This window comes from Gymnoscopelus microlampas, assembly GCF_963454915.1.
Source record: "Gymnoscopelus microlampas genome assembly, chromosome: 20".
NCBI lineage: Eukaryota > Metazoa > Chordata > Actinopteri > Myctophiformes > Myctophidae > Gymnoscopelus > Gymnoscopelus microlampas.
In genome coordinates, this window is record NC_139957.1 from 16,917,551 (window position 1) to 16,936,578 (window position 19,028).

General features: G+C 43.1%; 1 protein-coding gene across 5 annotated transcripts in view; it reads left to right on the forward strand.

The window, feature by feature from the left end:
- The window catches only part of numb (NUMB endocytic adaptor protein), a 63,521-nt gene that overhangs the window by 18,378 nt on the left and 26,115 nt on the right, over positions 1-19,028 (forward strand). For all 5 annotated transcript variants that reach the window (XM_084045711.1, XM_084045710.1, XM_084045709.1 and 2 more), the window contains one exon: positions 16,488-16,624. In XM_084045711.1, the coding sequence (XP_083901837.1) occupies positions 16,499-16,624 (126 nt within the window). In that variant the 5' untranslated portion in view covers positions 16,488-16,498. The remainder of the gene's footprint in view (positions 1-16,487; positions 16,625-19,028) is intronic.

Consider the following 19,028-nt stretch of genomic DNA (forward strand, 5'->3'; position numbering starts at 1 on the left):
GTCATGTTCGGTGCTCAACACCGTCTTGCGGTATAAATAGTATAAATAAACATAGCCAGCGAAGGGGGAGGGGGGCTTGTTGCTTTTAGAGAGAGGCAGACACTTTGGAGAGAGGGAGAGAGAGCGCATGGAAGATGGGTGGTCCGTCTATACAGCGCCAGCCAGTCCTGAGTCCCACAATCATGTCGTCTTATTATTATTAACATCGCAGTAGATGTATATAAATGTGTAATCTTTAAGTGCTAAATTTGCAAGAATCTATTAAAATATGCCACAATTAAGGCCTTGCCTTTTGTAACTACAGAACCATGTGTGTTAGTTCTTATCGTAATATGCTTAGACAAGTGGGATAAATACATTTTTGTTTTGGCCTACAATATTCGGCTCCAAAAATGTTCTGAATACAACTGGTTCCCACTTCCCAGGGCTATTGATTAGCGTTGTGTGAATGAAACGCAGCACATGGCTGAGAGAGTCTACGATGGTGGCAGTGATTTGCCACTCCCTGGTGCCAGGGTGCTGCTCCGGCCTTTTAAATGTGGCCTCAGCTGTTCCGCAAAGTCATCTGTGATTCCTTCCCTGTGCTGACTGGTTGACTCACTGCCAGGCTGGGACTCCGGTGCCATGCCTGGCTGCTCATAGATACATGACGCACACACATGCAATTACACACAGATGAGGAGACTCACTCACTCACAAAAATGGATCCGTGCAGTCCGATGCACACACAGTGAGAGCAGACCCATGCTGCATTTCTCTCCCTGTGTGACCTGTGTGACCCCACTCAGTCACACTGTTCCCTGTGTGAACCCTGACCCCACTCAGTCACACAGTTCCCTGTGGAAGCAGGGGTTTTGGTCGTCTCCTCTGTCACAGGGGGCAGGGAGCAGAAGCTCAGCCTTCCTAGACAGCAATGTTTCAGTAGTAGGGAGGGGGAGCCTCATCCGCATAGTAGCATACTCCTGTTCCCACTGTTTCCTTCCTTTATTGAGTACCACCCATTCAGGCTGTGTCCTCTCTCCCTCTTGCTCTCTTACTGTCTGACTCTCTTCCTCTACATAAAGGGTACCACCCATTCATACTGGGTGTGTCTTAGTTTATCTCTCTCTTTATGTCTTACTTGCTCTTTTGTAGAAACACTATTCTTTCTAGTCCCCTCACAAGGTATTTTGTAGTTTGTATTAGTGGATGAATGTCTGTTACCTTATGTGTACTAGAAAAAAGTCCCCCTTAGGGGGTTTGGCCACTTCCTATGTGAAAGCCCCCTGTACCCCAAGACAGATACAGGCCCAGTGGGCATACAGCAGCTACATCTTCTCTGTTATTTCATATATATATATATATATATATATATATATATATATATCTATATATACAATTTGAATCCTGCGCCATGTCGGTTGTCAGTATGTATGTACGTTGTATGTGGCCAGTGTGACGTAATCTGACATCACGCCAGTCTGACATCACGCCAGTCTGACATCACGCCAGTGTGACGCGCCATGTCGGTTGTCAGTATGTACGTTGTAACGTTCTGACATCACGCCAGTCTGACATCACGCCAGTGTGACGCGCCATGTCGGTTGTCAGTATGTACGTTGTAACGTTCATATATATATATATATATATATATATATATATATATATATATATATCCAGGTCCTGGTATAGTACTCAAATACAGTCCAGTACACATTATGTTGTCACCGCCGCGGAGATGGTACCGTGATACGCTTCATCATGTGTTACGTCCGATTCTGTGACCTGCCGTCAATGCAGTGGTGGCAGGACATAAACGGACATAAACAGAATTCGATAGGTAACCAAATGCGGTTTAGCTTTTGACCAATTCCTCACACAATTTATGTCCCACGGCTGCCTCGGGCTCGGTGGGAATGATAGCCTCACAAAGTCCAATAAAAACTTGCATACAGGCTCGTGCACACACGTCTCGCATGTAACCCTAGTAACAGTAGAAGAGAGAGATGGTGTGTTGACCGTGCAGGCAGCTACTATGGCTGAGCCGTGTTTGTTCCATAGTGGTTTGTTCTGTACGCTGTGCGAGTCTGCACAGTAGAAGACGTGAGTATATCGCCTCGGTGGCTAAATGAAAAGTCAGTGCACTTCCGGCAACCCGTTTCACCCGTTTGCGCATGCGGTGTAAACATTAATTGATTATTAGAATGGTTGTCATTGTCATGCCAGAGCCATGAGCGATTTTTGTAGCAAGTTTGAAGACAATTGGACAACTGCTGTTGTATGAGTTTGTAGTCTGCATACATACGGGCCTGGCTTGATTTAAGGTAGAAAAGATATGCAGGAGGATGATTAAAGGACAAAACGAACATTTTCAAACTTTCAATACGCCTTTATGATCATTGTACAAGTGTCTGGATTGGAACTTTATGAAAGGTATTTCCTAATTTGGTGTTTTCGTGATTGTGGGAGAGCTCTGTCTAACTGTCTAACACAGTTCTTATATGACGTGATGTTAAAGTCTATGGGATTAAGAATGGGGAAAACATACATTGTATGTAAACTGTTTTGTATGTAGGTCTGAGTCTGTTGTAGTCTTGTCTAAATGTTCCACTGAAAACAACTCTGACCCAGGGGGGTAACGGAAGTGACGCCAGATTTCGGTACTCTATTACAAACCGTTAATGCTAATGTCAATGTTGGAACCAGTTCCTAAGTCAGTTGTGTGTTCAATTGGGTTGGGATCTTGACAGCAGAATTCATATGATAGTCATACTCATCAAATCATCAAATCATTAAGTGACCCCTCTTGAAACCAGTGCGCACGCAGCCACGCACGCACGCACACACGCACACACAGAGCCAGCCACTGGATCCCCTGACTCTAGGGGTCAGGCATTCAGTCGTGCACCGTTCTCTTGGTGTATGCAGTATGCATTGCATTTGCCCACTTGTGGAGAATTATATGATTTTTGTACCAGTGAACTCTCAAATGTGAATTTGCCTTTGTAATGATGAGGGTGTTATGCACTGTAACGCTACCATAATATCCCTCTCTATGTAGCTGTCCATGGACTGTTCTTCAGTCAGGTCACATCCTGTATTGATATTCTCAGTCACCTGAGGAAGAGTTGCTCAGCCATTATTCAACCACAATTTCTGACGGTATTTACTGTGTTTTCCATAGGTGGAAATGCAGATGTCACTGTTATCACTGCTCCTTTTGAAACACTAGACAGTTGTGTGTGACTGAAGCTCCCGCCATATTAGATTTTATAGGAACGTAGATCTTTTTCTCTTGCCATCTTTATCCCAAATTGAGGTCATCTGGGCCTGCTCAGCATTTTATACATGTCACAGAGCATGGTAGAATATTAATTGCTTAATTGTATCATGCAATACACCTGTATGGAATCATCTGCATTTGTTGTTCCCAACCCATTTATTCAGGCGTTCTTTTAATTTGTCTGTGGGTGTATGTGTGTGTTTGGACGCATGTGCGTGTGTCTGTGTGAGTGCGCATGTAGGTGAAACTTGTTTAAGTGTCGGTTATGGATACAGTGACAGTTTGGTAGCCTGGTTCCAGACGAATCTGCCATTGCAAAAAAAATTGCCCTTGGCAGATTAGGTCTGGCCCCTCTCAATAGAAATTGTATTTCTCTCCCTCCGAAGTTGTGAGGGACCATCGGAAATGCAGGTTCCACACAGAGATTCCAGACTAATATCTACACAGTGGTATTAGTCTGGCCATCATGCCAGGCTAACAGTTTGGACCCCTTGACTACTAAAATTATTTATTATTGGTTGATATTTTTGTTGGCAATATAGAATTGGTGTGCATGTAAAATTGTAACTTGGTTACTTACATGAGTACATCTGTTGGAAATAAGTGAAAACCTGGCAGCTGGTTTGTTATGCAGCAAGCAGCTGCACCAGAATAACTTTGTACTGAATTATTTGTTGAGGACAGTGGATGTAATCATTTTTACTTATGCAAAACAAAATGGCAGCCTCTTGCGGTTTTGTTTTGTTTTATGAGTCGAATATGTTGACATCTTGTTATGGTGACATCATGTTGCCTGTCACTGTAGACTAGAGGCACTGTAGATAACAGTATCAGATCACTGTCGGCAGCATGCAGTCAAATCAGCAAGGTACACAGTGTTAATTTCACTCTGAAGAGTGTACAAATAGAAAACAAGATATGCCCTTACAGGTCCATTTGGTTCCATCTTGTTCATCTGCTTCAAATTGTTCACAGTAATCATCTGTGATGAAGAGCAGAGACCAGTGCTTATGTCACATTGCTGACCCGAAGAAGACAATTAGGATCATTTTAATCCATTAAGGCCTGATGTTCCGATTCTACAAAATGTCTTCTAAATCCTAACAGTTTTCTGAAAAACCCATGTTGCTATATCAGTGGTTCTCAAACTTTTTCATGTCATTTCATTGACTTAATGGCAATATGGCCGCCGTGTGAATATGGTCTATGAGCTTGTAGATCTGCTATTTTTGAATAGCCAAAGTATAAAATAATGGTTTAATTGGTTACACAGATGCGTTCCCGGATCTCGTTTTTTGTGGTTGACTGTTGTTTATTTAGACTTCGCATGACAGAAGCAGCAAGGGATTTATCTTGTAACGTCTATGAATGTATGAAAGAAGGACTTTATGTGATCAGCTGATGTGATCTAACAACAGTGACATAATGGAGGACAGGAGGAAGCAACCTGACCTGATATTATGCATTATTATGCATATTATGTGTAATTATGAACATAATACACATAATATGCATAATAATGCATAATATCAGATAATATCGATTTCTGTTCTGAAGTTTAGGTAAATGATAGACAAGCCTGGTGTATATATATATATATAACATATAGACGAGACCAAAATCTAATTATACTCTGATTTGTAATGTAAACAATTGCATTCAATACACACATTGAAGTGTAAAACAAGAAGGGCCATAGCCAAATCCCCTGCGGTTGTCAATAGCATGATATTGCAATATTGCAGTTATTGCGACAGCCCTACACACCCGCTGTTCTACTAACCCATCTGTTCCCCTCTCACACGCAGATGCATGCACTTGTGCAAACACAAAGATAGCTAAAACCAATCCTTTTTTATTATCAGTATGACGTCTACAGGGGAAGCGGTCCTGTACGCCATAAAATCCTCATGGTTTCTCTGGGGATTTGACAGTCGGTGGTATCTCTGAACCAGTGCAACACTCATCACTGGCACCTCCTGACCTTTGACCTCACCGCCTGCGCAGTCCTCAGGATTACCTCCTTCGTTGTTCCTTGCCCAGTTTGTAGTTTTAACAAATAACATGTTTTTTTCTCTGAGATTGCGCTCTCTCTCTCTTGCTCCCTCCCACCCTCTCTCTTCTCAACTGTTTTAAAAAAAAGAACCAAGCCAGCCTAAGCCACTGAACCGGGACCCGTAAAATTGGATTAACACGGTAGCAGCATTTTTCAGATTCTCCCGTTGGCATGGCCTGTGGGGGTGGGGGACGGGGCAGAACAGTGGCCCGATCACCTCCAGTTGCCCCCTGTTCATCCCCCATCCCATCTCACACCATGGACTGATAACTAAGGCTGCAACTAACGATTAATTCCATAATCGATGAATCAGGCGATTATTTAAACGATTAATCGATTAATCGGATTATCGCACTTATTAAGCAATTACCTTATAATTTTAGGTTGTTTTAGGCATATTCTATCTAACAATAAAGACAATACAGATGAATAATTAATTTAAAAGTACATGTTATACAATTTTGCTCAGCTGCTGATTAGGCTACTACCCATAAAATATATATATAAATACATATCAAAATAAATAAAAGCCACCTTATGGTAGCTTTTCTCTTCTTCTGACTGCTTGATTTGATTAAAAAACAACATATTTTAGGCTAAAGGGTAACAGTACAGGTAGCAGTACAGTACTATACAAATGCAAATGTTTCATTTAAAAAAAGGGGGATACAGGATAGGTGGGCACTTAACGGTCTTAAGTAATGTAAAGTATACTTGATGTGAACATGCATGGTACATCATTATCAGATTTAATGTTATCCTTCAACTTTTTGTTTATGCCCCAAAACGACAGGATATATAGGTTTATTATCAATTTGTAGTTTTGTAATATTAGACCTTAATTGTCGAATGTTTAAGCATATTCTAATCATGTATACTTTACTTTACATTTTCTAATTTATTCATTTTTACATTTTGGATAAAATAGCCAATTTTACATTGAATTAATTATTATATTAATTATATTCCATTATCGATTAATCGAATCGGTTGTTGCAGCCTTACTGATAACCGGAGCCTGTGATACACATCGCAGGGATTATTGAATGAACACGGTTGATATGGGCCTGATTGCCCGATAGCGGCGTCTGGGTAGCCACAAGGGTCCGCGGAGAGCAGACGCGTGCATAGTTCTGTTTATACTACAATTTGGTGTCTGCAGATGTGCGCACATTCCACACATGCACATTACACTCTCAAATCTTTCAAATACGTCCACTTCTGTCTGCACACAATATAATGTTTTCCTACAGTCAAGGCAATTTCTTTCCCAGAATGTGAGTACATTGTTGTCTGTTGTCTTTTTGTCTTTTAATGAATTGTAAAGATGTGGGTAGCAAGCGACAGATCTCCTCCCACAACCCTTCTTCAAACAGAGACTTTTCTTGCGCAGTCACCGTACCTACGCGCACCTATAAAATCTGACATGCACTCGGATGTCTGCGTGGAGTCGTGGACATGAGCTGGTTATGAAATTTTACATCATATGCTAGCGTACCCTTGCAGGAATGACAAGAGCCGTGGTTACTGGGTAGGGTACACTCATATTTTGAGTGGCAGGCTTTTATTGGGTACTCACATTTATTATATTGGGTTGTAGTTTCAGGTTGTAGTAGCGTTGCCAAGTATGTCATTCTATCCTATAGTTTGTTTTTGATTGTTAAAGGCTGCGTCAGTGACCGTGGGGGTCATGTCCTATTTGTCTCTAGCTGTGGTCACATACCAGTACTGGATTGGATCCACACACAGAAACACTGGTATTTAACAGGTAGAACTTTGACTAAAGCCTACTTTATAATATACAGAATATGATTGTATAATTCTGTGAAATAACAGATTTTCAGCCAGGGACACGATGAGTAGGTCTATAAATCAGGCTTGTGTGGTGATGACGGTGCAGGTTGTGCAGTGCAAAGAGGAAAGACGGGTTGAATCACTGCAGCCTTTTCTGTCTGACTCTCTCCCTCCCATTTTAAATCTGTGTGTCTGTTTCTCGCTCTCTCTCTCTCTCTCTCTCTCTCTCTCTTTCTTTCTCTTCTCTTCTCTTCTCTTCTCTTCTCTTCTCTTCTCTTCTCTTCTCTTCTCTTCTCTTCTCTTCTCTTCTCTTCTCTTCTCTTCTCTTCTCTTCTCTTCTCTTCTCTTCTCTTCTCTTCTCTTCTCTTCTCTTCTCTTCTCTTCTCTTCTCTTCTCTTCTCTTCTCTTCTCTTCTCTTCTCTTTCCAGCCTCTCTCTACTCATGCCCAGGATCCTTCTGTCAGGGATTAATCAATTTTCCATTCCTGGAAAGATTATTCAAATGGCGTTAGATCTGCAACCGCCAGCTAGAACACCCCCCTCCCTGTATATCTCTGTTCCAGTCGCTCTCTTTGTCCCTAGCAGCATCACTGGCTGATAAACGTTCTCAACTTTGCTTCTCTTTTGCATTTACCTTCCCTCTATCTGTTGCCCTCTTGGCTTGTCTCTTTATTAGACTGTCTCTCTGTTTATCTGTCTCATCCTGTCTCTAATGCACTCTCTGTCTCTCTGTCCCATCTTTAATGTGCACTCTATTTGTCTTTCTGTCTTTGTGTGTGTGTGTGTGTGTGTGTGTGTGTGTGTGTGTGTGTGTGCGTGTGCGTGTGCGCACACGTGTGCACGCGCGCGCCTGTAATTGCTCAATGAGTGGGACAGTGATTCTTTTCAGAGGTCTCTCTGTCTGTCTCTCTCTCTTCCCTCCTCTCTTCATCACAATTTTCCCCTCATCTCACACCTCCTCCATCATTCCTCACTCTGTTGCTCTGTTGGTTCATTTGTTTTCCTCACCCCTCACTCCTTCCGTTCTTCTTTCCCTTGCCTCCTCGCCTCTGTTCTTCATTCCTTCTCTCTTATACAGTACTTCTTTCCTCCTCCCGCCGTACCCTCATTCCCTCTCTCTTCTCTCTGTGTCCCTGCTGGGTCTGGGGGCCTTAAAGCTGTCTCACATGACAGCCAGGTCAGTTGGTCCACCCCTCCACCCCACTCCCCTCCTCCTGTCTGTACAGGCCAACAGAGCCAGACATTCCCGTTCACTGCTCCCACTAGTCCGTGCTCAGGCAGGCTGGCCTGTGTTACTGGCCTGGATGTCTGCTGATTACCTCCCTGCCAAAGCATGCACGTCTACAGTGCACCCAGTCACAGCCAAATACCCTAAACTGCCTAGTAGATGCCTAGCTAGATATCTGCCCCATTGGTACTTCTGAGCAATCATAACTGCTCTGCTCTTCAGCCACTTGACCGAACATGCATACTATATGTAGCAACAACCATCACAAGGGACACTAAATAAGAGACAGTGACTAATCACAGGTGCTAAAACGCAGACTTCACGTTGTCGATGAATTCTGGATCAATCAGTAATTGATGAGGGAAATGGAGCCTGAAGGTGATGGTGGTTGTGGTGTAATTATATCATGGGGAGAAGTACATTTGACACACAGGTAGATGGTAAAGTAGCCCTGCCACAAACACAGGGCTCAGAACATGGTTATTCTCACGGTAAGAGCGAAGCTGCATGTGTCATAAGGACTAAGCTGTACCCAAAACAATAGATACCCGGTCTGTGCCATGGCATCTTGGTGGTTGTTGTAATATGCAAAATTTCAAAAAGGTGAACAATATAATTATAATAATATAAGGTGTAATGCTACTACAATTCTTCCTCAACCTGAACAAAAACGGTAAATAATAAAAGCATGTGTATAATCAGAGAAAACCTTTGTTTACTGCCAGAAGAGATAAGTGAATATGGCCAACTCTACCTTGCTACCTACTTATTTAGGTAGGTACAGTAGCTGCCTGCCTACCTATCTATTTAGGCAGGTAGCTCCTGACCTACTGTAGCTACCTAGCTGGGTAGGTACTATTCACCTACATACCTAGCCAATGCTAACCTGACACCTAAGTTAACAAGCATGTGCTCTCTGCAGCAGGCATATAATGTGCTCAGATGTGCAAGCAGCAGGCATGCAAAAAATATGTACACAGATGTACTACACACACACACGCACGCACACGCACACACACACACGCACACAGAGTGACTGTATGTCTGTATGCGCTAAGCAGAACTGCAGAGAGGGGTGGGAGGGAAGTGTGTGGGTGGTGATCTGGCTGTAAGACAAGACTTAAGCGTATAATAGGTGAGAGGTTTGTAAGGCACTGTAAGCAGAGGTGAAAACCCATGGTGGAATAATGGGCCAGGGAATGTCCAGACAGCCTCTTTCTGTTCAGGGGATCAAGTTAAGAAGGAAAAGTCTTTTCCACAGTGAGACATCCAAGGCAGGAAACCGTCTATTTAAGTTCACCGGCTCAACGGGCTAGTTTATGTTGTTGGGTGGTTGTTGTTGTCTCCGCCAGGCCGAAAGGCATGGCGAGAGACTATGTTTTACCCCCTGTCCGTCCGTCCGTCCGTCTGTCACCAGCTAATCTCTGGCACCGTTGGCTCGGTCGCTGCGAAACTGTGCACACACACTCCCTGGATGCCAATTCAGAACCCCTGCCCCAATTTTTCACATGGGCCTGTTATAGCGCCACCAGGAGGCTGATTTGTGCAAAACCAATTTCTTTATATTACTCCTACAGCATTTATCCAAACGTCATGCAAATCGGTATACAGTATCTCTATAGTCATGTGATGAACACGAATCTGTCCGATTTCCCATTTTCCATCCTCATTGGCTAAGGCTGGCTTCCAAAGTTTGCAGGATTGGAACAAAATGCCTCAGATTATGCACTCAGCTTGCGATTTCCGTGAAATTTCACAAGCACATTCCCACTAGGCTGAGGAAGAAATGCCACCCTTTTAACATTGGCCTGTTATAGCGCCACCAGCAGGTCTAGTTTAGCAAAACACATTTTTGGAACAAAATGCTTCAAATCATGAATGCAGTGTCCGATTGCCGTGAAAGGCCTAAGAAGGAACGGGCACCCTTTTCACAATGGCCTATTATAGCGCCACCAGGAGGCCACCATAACCTACCTGACCTGGCGGAGACCTGTGCTCCGAGGAGCACTTTTTCTAGTTGTTTTTTTAATACAGCTAAATATTTTTTTCAGGCCTGCATGGAAGCTCCTGGGTTGTATGGCACAGTGGCTGGTAGAACAGCCATGGTCAGACTGTAGCAGCATGTAGCTGGTTAGAAGTTTGAACTGCATGATGGCTGAGGATGAGGTGATGATCCCTATCCATGATTCCTTAATATAACTTTCTATTTCATGGGTATTAGTCTGAATTTGGAAACAAAATAGTTTCATTGCACTTTTTAGCATAGTGTGTATACAGTATATATACTGTATTAGTGTCTTCTTGACTTTGATTTTAGTGTGAAGGTTTCCGTGTAGTTAAGTGTGGAAGCTGAAACCACCATGTCATGTAGGATATTGACTGTGTTGCATTCTGTGGATGAGAAGAAGAGGTTGTTAGGATGCCCTCTGGGAAGAGAAGAATCTGTTTTCTTTACTGCTGTGCTCTGCTCTGCAGGCGGCCTGTCAGTGACACTGCAGTCAGCCTAGACACGATATGACCTAAATAAACCTGAGAGAGAGCGAGAGAGAGAGAGACTCTCTCTCTTATGTTGTTTTCTAACACTACTCTTTTTTTTTATCCCCCCGCTACAGGCTACTATTTGTGCACGTGGGTGTATGTGTACACTACACATATGCACACACTGGTAGATAAATGTGCACGCATACTCTCTCTGACACACACACACACACACACACACACACACACACACACACACACACACACACACACAGAGTGTTTATGACCCTGACACCTGTGCCGTTCTTTGGCTCTGATTACAATTATTCACAGCACACATGCAGGCACTTGAATTATACCCCATCACTTCCTGTCTGATTCATAGACAGCCACTGGTGGGAATCTGTGGCTGAGGTGTGTTTGTGTGTGAGCAGTAAGTGGTATTGGCTGTGGAACCATGCTACTTTGGAACAGTAGACAGGCTGTGACATTGACACTCATATTCTCATATTGGCTGTCACCCTCCCCGTCCGGCTTCTGACAAATTGTGTCCGCGTAGACATTCGACAAAGCTGGATGCACCACGGTGGATTCGAACCCACAACCTCCGCGGTGGTGGGCAAGCTCTTTACCACTGCGCCACCCAAGCGCCTACCACCATTGATTATAATTATATTAAATTAGTTATTAATTATTAGTTTTTGTGAGATTGTGATGTGCTGCATCACACACCCAAGACGGTGATGAATAAATCTTAACAAATGTACGGTAGACAGTAGACACTGGTACTTAATTTGTAGTACAAACAATGTAAAATAGTTATTTAGGTAGCCATGGTACACAGTAAAATTCTCAGTGTCAATTATACATTGTAGTTTACAAATGGAAGCAGAGCTCAATTTGTTCTCTCCCAGAGTTAGATTAACACTGAAGACTCCAGCCTGGCCAGGGAGGGAAGGCACACTCATGATCAGCCCACAAAGTCGGGCTCTAAAAACTCCAAATTGACCAGTTACACCCAACCAGATGTTTACAACAGAACAGGACATCCTCTGGTTAGCAGAGCTGACAAACCAACCTACAGCCTAGCACTACCTGCACAGACCAACTTCTATAAGAAGTACACCCTCCTGGTCTGCTCGTGTGTGTGTGTGTGTGTGTGTGTGTGTGTGTGTGTGTGTGTGTGTGTGTGTGTGTGTGTGTGTGTGTGTGTGTGTGTGTGTGTGTGTGTGTGTGTGTGTGTGTGTGTGTGTGTGTGTGTGTGTGTGTGTGTGTGTGTGTGTGTGTGTGTGTGTGTGTGTGTGTGTGTGTGTGTGTTGCATGTCCATGGTCCAGTGAGAGTTGAAAGCTCCATTGTGTTGGGCCCACAGTGAGCTAGCCTGCCACAAGGAGATAAAACGTGTCTCACCTCGAATGGACTCTACACAGTAAAATCCTCAGGATCCTATTTTCCATACGGCGCAGTGCTCTTTTCTCTGGCCCAGATGATCAATATATTGCGTTGGGCAAGTGCCGTTTTCTTTGCACGGAGACAAGCTGTGAGGAGAGAGAAAGGGATAAAAATGTATGCATGTATTATACAATTTATTGCTGATAAAATATCTCCTCCTGTAAGATGGTTTGAACCATTTCATCCTGGCTTTCTTCATCGGTCTCTGCTTAATGGACAGCAGTTAACAGTCGTATCCATAGAGCTCAGACACAAGGACGCACAGGGACGTGTGTGTTGTGCTTTAATTTGTGGTTTAAATAAAGAAGGTAGACGTAACCGAGTGAGCGAGTGATTATTAAGTTAATATGTCAAGATATCATGGATGTGTTTACTGTTTACAGTTGGATGGTCCTACACTTTAACTTTTCCACAGCAGAAATCGTTTGCTTCTCCCCCAATCTGTTATCTAAATACCTTGTGCAACCACACCCAGCCTATAGCCTATATTTGAATTGAATGCACTGTCAGTGTTTGATTGGGACACTTTTAGGATTACCGGTAATGTATGGATTCCAGCGACCTACTGAACATACGTAACGTGCGTAACTGATCGCTCTGTGTGCCAGTGCCATGATGCACCTGCAGGCGCACACAAGACCAGAACAGTTCACACAGATAACACGCTCAAACAAGAAATATAAGACCTCATCCAGGCAAGATAACATAATTAAATTCACACTGTAACCTAGTTTCAACCATGAGTATTCCAACAACGTAAAACAAACACATCAGCATAGTACCTAGTACCAGGTACCTAGTGTGCCTAGCTAAAACGCAACTTCTGGGAATGGGGATAGACACTGATTGGTTTTATTAAATGATTAACGCCCAAAGCCCACCCAAAACTAATACAGAGCCTTAACACCACACCACCCATTAGCACCGAGCACTTGTGTTTGCGACTTTTGCTCAAATAATGCGTCGCCTAACTACCAAAATTGGGGTGGACACACCCCCGACACAGTTGCCGCCTGCACTCCATGCCTTGTGTCATGTGTTGCAGAGATGGGGCCCTCAGTGTTAATTTACCTACTCGTAAGTAGTCTGTCATGTGCCATCTGGTTACATTTATATGCATTTGTATTTTATTGTGTTTGTGTATAACCCACAACCATTACCAAGCAACCATTATGCAAATGAGACAAGTAAGCCGTGTGTGTGTGTGTGTGTGTGTGTGTGTGTGTGTGTGTGTTCAAGTTATTATATGTGAGTTTGAGCTTTTTTATATGTGAGTTTGAGCTTTTTTCTGTGTGCTAACGGAGTATGTAAGTCACAGTATCCACTCATTATGCAAATGATAAAAGTCAGCACTGTGTGTACTCAAGTGATAATGTGTGAGTTAGCCCTTTTGTGTGTGTGTGCTTACCGTGTGTGTACATTTAGTATGACTATGTTGTATCTGTGTGCATTTGTGTTTATAGAGGTTGATTGATTGTGACTACAGACGTGTGTCTGTCTGTGTGGATGGTCGTCTGTGTAGATGTGCACGTGTGTGAGCGCACATGTATCTGTGGACAGTGAAGTATTCCTGGATTAAAGGCCTCTAATCCCTCCAGATCCTCATTAGTTTGTTAGAAGTTAGTCGGTACAACTTGTTTGTGGAGGAGCTCGCTCGGCTCACATACCTTTTAGGCAGACCAGGACTCCAAATAGAGTTCTATCACAAGTAGTGCCAGACCAATAACAGTATATTGGTCTGTCACTCATGACAGATGTCTGGCCGATATATCAGCCGTTATTTGACATTTATGATCGGCAATTATGCATCTAGACTAGAACCTCACCAAGATGCGAGTTGTCACTTCAAACAATTTGGTAGATTCTATGGAGAGTAACATTTGCTAAAATAGATGGTCCCTTTCATTTACCCTCACAGCACAACAGGAAAGGGCCCTGGATGGAGTCTACACAAGAATGCTACGAATGGCACTAGGTATCACATGGATGAAAGATGAGGCTGGCAGGGCACTGGGTCAGGCACCCGGAACTAGTGGCAAGCAAACTGACACTGTGGGAGCCAACCCAGGGCAAAGCCAGGAAAGGCAAGAAGCACCACCTACATAGATACACTACGGCACGACAGCTTAGCTAACAACACTGTAGAGCTCAAGACCCTGATGTTAGATAGCGGAGTGTGGAGGGCAGAGATTCAGGCGTCTCAAGTTGGTGTTGGCTAGACTGCACTCTTGCATCGCATTTTACATGCTTGTGTTCTCAAAATAATTTACAGTAATATGCTAAATGTACTTACTGGTGGTTCAACCAGTTAGTACATTTTCATGCAATGGGCCTTCATTGTGACATCACAGGTTCAATTCCCGATTGTTCCAAGTGTTGTGCTTCAACTCCTCATTTTCTACCCTCTTTGTCCTGTCTCTCGCCACTGTACTGTCCAATAAAGCATGCAAGCGAAGACAATTTATTCTCCCATAAAAGGAGAAGACGATATATGGAAGGGTGATAATGTCACTCCTTAGTGTTCACTCTCACAACATTGTGTAAAAGACCTCTGCTAAGAGTGTCTTGGGTGCAGTGAGCCTTGCTTCTCTTTTATGCACTATATCACACTGTTATGCGACTGAGTTAACTTCTTCTGCCTTCTACCCTCCTCCGCATAATATTTCCTTCATGTTTACTCAGCGCAGCACTCCATAACAGGAACGCTACCAAAGGAGACCATAAGATGAGACTGACTCACAAACATGACAAACATTCAAACAAGACCGGTTGACCTTTTGATATTGGGGATTATTTCTAATGAGATCAATGATGTTTCAACTTGTATGTACAAATAAGAATAGCTTGAACTGCTGCATCCTGAACTAGAACAAAAACAGAACCGCAATGAGCACATGGAATCAAAATGTAACCCTCCCTCCCGCCCTTTCAACCACTTCTGCTACAGAATGACAAACGGCAGAAACAGCGGTTCGACAGCGGTTAGAAGATTATGATGTGACTCTTAACCTGGCACATGGAAACATCAGCACTCTGTACCACAACACGAGCTCTCTGCTCCTAGCTAATCACTCCATTCTATCTTGCAACCACACACATACACACACACACACACAGTGTCAGGCTCCCATCCTGTCATTTCGTACCCCCCGTGCCATAGAGAATAATTGGCTGCGTCACAGCATAGCTGTCGGCATCTGTAGCCAGGCACTGCGGAGCCTCCGCGGGTGACCGCTCGTGTCACGTTTCCTGTCGCTTATCTTGTTTCTTCTTCCCGGCACTCATCCTTCCTTTCTTTTTCTTTTTTTTGGGGGGGGTTGAGCTCCCTATATCTGTATTGGTGGACCTTTCTCAAAATAGACTTATTCACATGCTGCGATACTGATATGTTGTCGAGTCTGTCAACTGACAACAAAGTTTACAGTTTCATCTTATTTATGTATTGATGTGAACCGTGTCATTATGTCAGTGGAAGTTAGTGCAGCCTTAGTTTACAAGAGCTGCATTCATTCTGATTGTTGCTTCTTTCAGATTTTGAGATGCATTGTATCTTTGAGTCTTTGTATAATAATCTCCCTAATCTTATTGATATTCTGCTCTTGAAAAACTCTCATCTCAACCCAGAGTTGAATAATATTGTATTTGTATTGTAGCTAGATGTTGAGGGATGAAAGTGTCCTCTGGTGTACCAGCCAGCTGGGACAACACGTCGGCTAGAATGCATAAAATGGAAGAGTTAATCAGCCTGCCCATCGTTTCTGTCTGTCTCTATCCATCCATCTGTAATGTTGTTAATCTATAAATCAAAGTGTATTCTGCTGTTGGCTCATTGAGAGTCACTATACATAAGAGCATCGGCTGACTGCCTAGAATGGTCAAATATAAATCAGTCCCATTCTGTCTGTCTTGTCATCTAAGGAAGTAAAGCTTATTCTGCTGTTGTACATTTGAGCAAGTTTGTCCGTTTAATGTCTAAAAGACAGTCTAGCTACCTATCTAATCTGTATGTAATATGTATGTCTGCATGTATGTCTGCGTAGGAAATTAGGCTTATTCTGTTGCAGTAATCTTTCAAGTCACTGTGGATAAGAGGCTGTTGGCTAATTAGCTAGAATGCTGCCTAAAATGGAAACATGTAACTCGGCCTATCCATCGATCTATCCATATCTCTGCTGTCTATGTGATTTAACCTGCCACGTCTCTTGTCTCTGTGTTCCCAGGAGGCTTGGCGATGAACAAGCTACGTCAGAGCTTCCGGCGTAAAAAAGACGTGTACGTGCCCGAGTCCAGCCGGCCGCACCAGTGGCAGACGGATGAGGAGGCGGTCCGCAGTGGCAAATGCAGCTTCGCCGTCAAGGTGACTCCTCCTGGCTCTGCTTTGTGTCTCTTAAGCCAGGTTCAGATCAAAGATGTGCAACTAGATTAAACAATTTTAGAACGTTACAGAGAATAGTTGCAGCGGTGTACTGTGTAGACTCGGAACATCTCTAATCGGCTGAGATCGCCTCAGGAGCTTGACCATGCTGAATCGAAACGGATAACAGAAAAGGTTTCTGAAAGTGACCCACCTCAGATGCATACGTATACCCACTTTGTATTAACCAATCAATGAAGAGCACAGGTTGGCTCACTCCGTTTGTGCTCATTGCTGTGATGTGTAACACAGTTTGAACATGTTTACTTGTGTCTTTTGATTTGATCAAAAGAATTCGCCAGCCCGTCTCATTGAGAATATTTGATCTGAACGGGCCTTTAAAATGTGTCTTGTATACTTACTTACGCATGTTACACAGGTTATTACATGCACTCAATCATGTGAACACACAGTTACACATGCACATAAACACATACAGGCAGGTACAGTATCCAGGCAAAGCCTGTGCTCAGATACTGGCGCACGCACACATGCACACACAAACACACAAACAATCCTTTATCAAAGAAAAGCTTACATTAAGGTGTGCATACACACACACACACACACACACACACACACACACACACACACACACACACACACACACTTGTAGTATCACACAAATGCACACAAACATTGCAGATACGTACATAAAATCATGCACACACAGGCACACACTCATGCACCCACAGTCTCTCTGTTACACACACGCAACACATACACACGAGTACTGCTCTCACCCAGTAGCGTTGCACACTCACAGCTCAGTGAGAAACAGATTGCCTGTCTCTCCAAGGCCTCTGTTTGTGATTAATAATAAGCATCCAGAGAGAACGGCACAATGCATTTCTGCACTGCATTATAATCTGTTGTACTAAGGTCCTGTTGGTCCAAACCTGCACAGTAGCCTGTGAAGATGTCTCCTTGCCTTTTGGGTTTTCAGCTCCCAGGAGTAATCACTCCCATCAGCCAACTACCAGTATTTGTATTACTTTGTTAGTGAAGTATTTAAGTAAACACCATTAGTTACTATAAAATATGTCGACAAGAAAGATATACGTACAGAATAAAGAAGAATAGAATTCGCATTAACAGGGCAAGTATATTTGCAGAATGATTGAATAGCATCACAAATAAGACCAAGTATGTACAGTACTATGTATATAGTATAGAGTACATATCTGACAGTATATTGTATATGAACATATACGTACCACAAATGTTTTCATTGATAATGGTGCAGGCAGGGACACATCAACAGTAAACCTACAGTAGTAACATCATGAGTGTACATGCTCTAGCACGGTTACAGAGACTGGGAGTCATAGAATAGACGATGGATGATATGAATCACACATGGCTACATTCTGCAGTACATAAATAGAACATGTGTAAGTAGTACGTCGATAGATGGATGAGTGAGGTGCTGTGAGCCATGTGGAGGCAGTAGGAGTGCTGAGCACACTGCCATGTTGTGCCAACAGAAGCCTTGACTTTAACAAACACAAGGGAAATGGTCCGCTAACTCACGTGGACTGAAGGAACAGAAGCACCAGACTCACCACTGAGTCTGGTGCTGCTTCCTCTGAGCCACAGATGGACCCTGAGTGGAGGGAGGGGATTGTAGAAAAGTGCTTGTTTATGTAGAGAAGACACTGGAACAGCTCGGACAATTAAAGCCTCTTTTGTTAAGGTGCTAAGTACAATAAGTAATGACTGACGTTTCGATGCTACTGCATCTTCCTCAAGAGTCATAAATGGCAGTGGCTAGGAAGGCATTCGTAAACAAAGGTAACGAGGGCAGTGCTCCCAGTAAGCCAGTGGTAGTTGGCTCTCTGTAATACGGCAATTACCCTGTTCTGCACGTGACAGTCTCTGGAATGCATCAATCAGTTGTGATTGACACAGGGTTGGCTCTGAAAACATGGACTTTTGAGTAGCTACACACAGGTAGACATTTAATCAAAAATAGTCCATACTATATATAACCATACAAAATATATTTAAAAAAACATGTACATACAAAAATAGGGGCCAAATATATTAGGCCAAAGCATACAGTTAAAAATATAGTGAACTTTAAATATACAAAAGAACACAATACAAGGGAATGCACTCAAAGTAAAAGGAGAACACTCAAATGCAAGGCTCAAGTCTTCATTTAGGCCATTGGGTTCTAAAGTGTCAGAACAGGGTAATTACCGTATTACAGAGAGCCAACTACCATTAAATTATTGAGAGCACTGCCCTCGCTACCTCTGTAAATGAATGCCCTCCTAGCCACTGCCATTTATGGCTCTGAGGAAGATGCAGTAGCATCGAAACGTCAGTCATTACTTGTTGC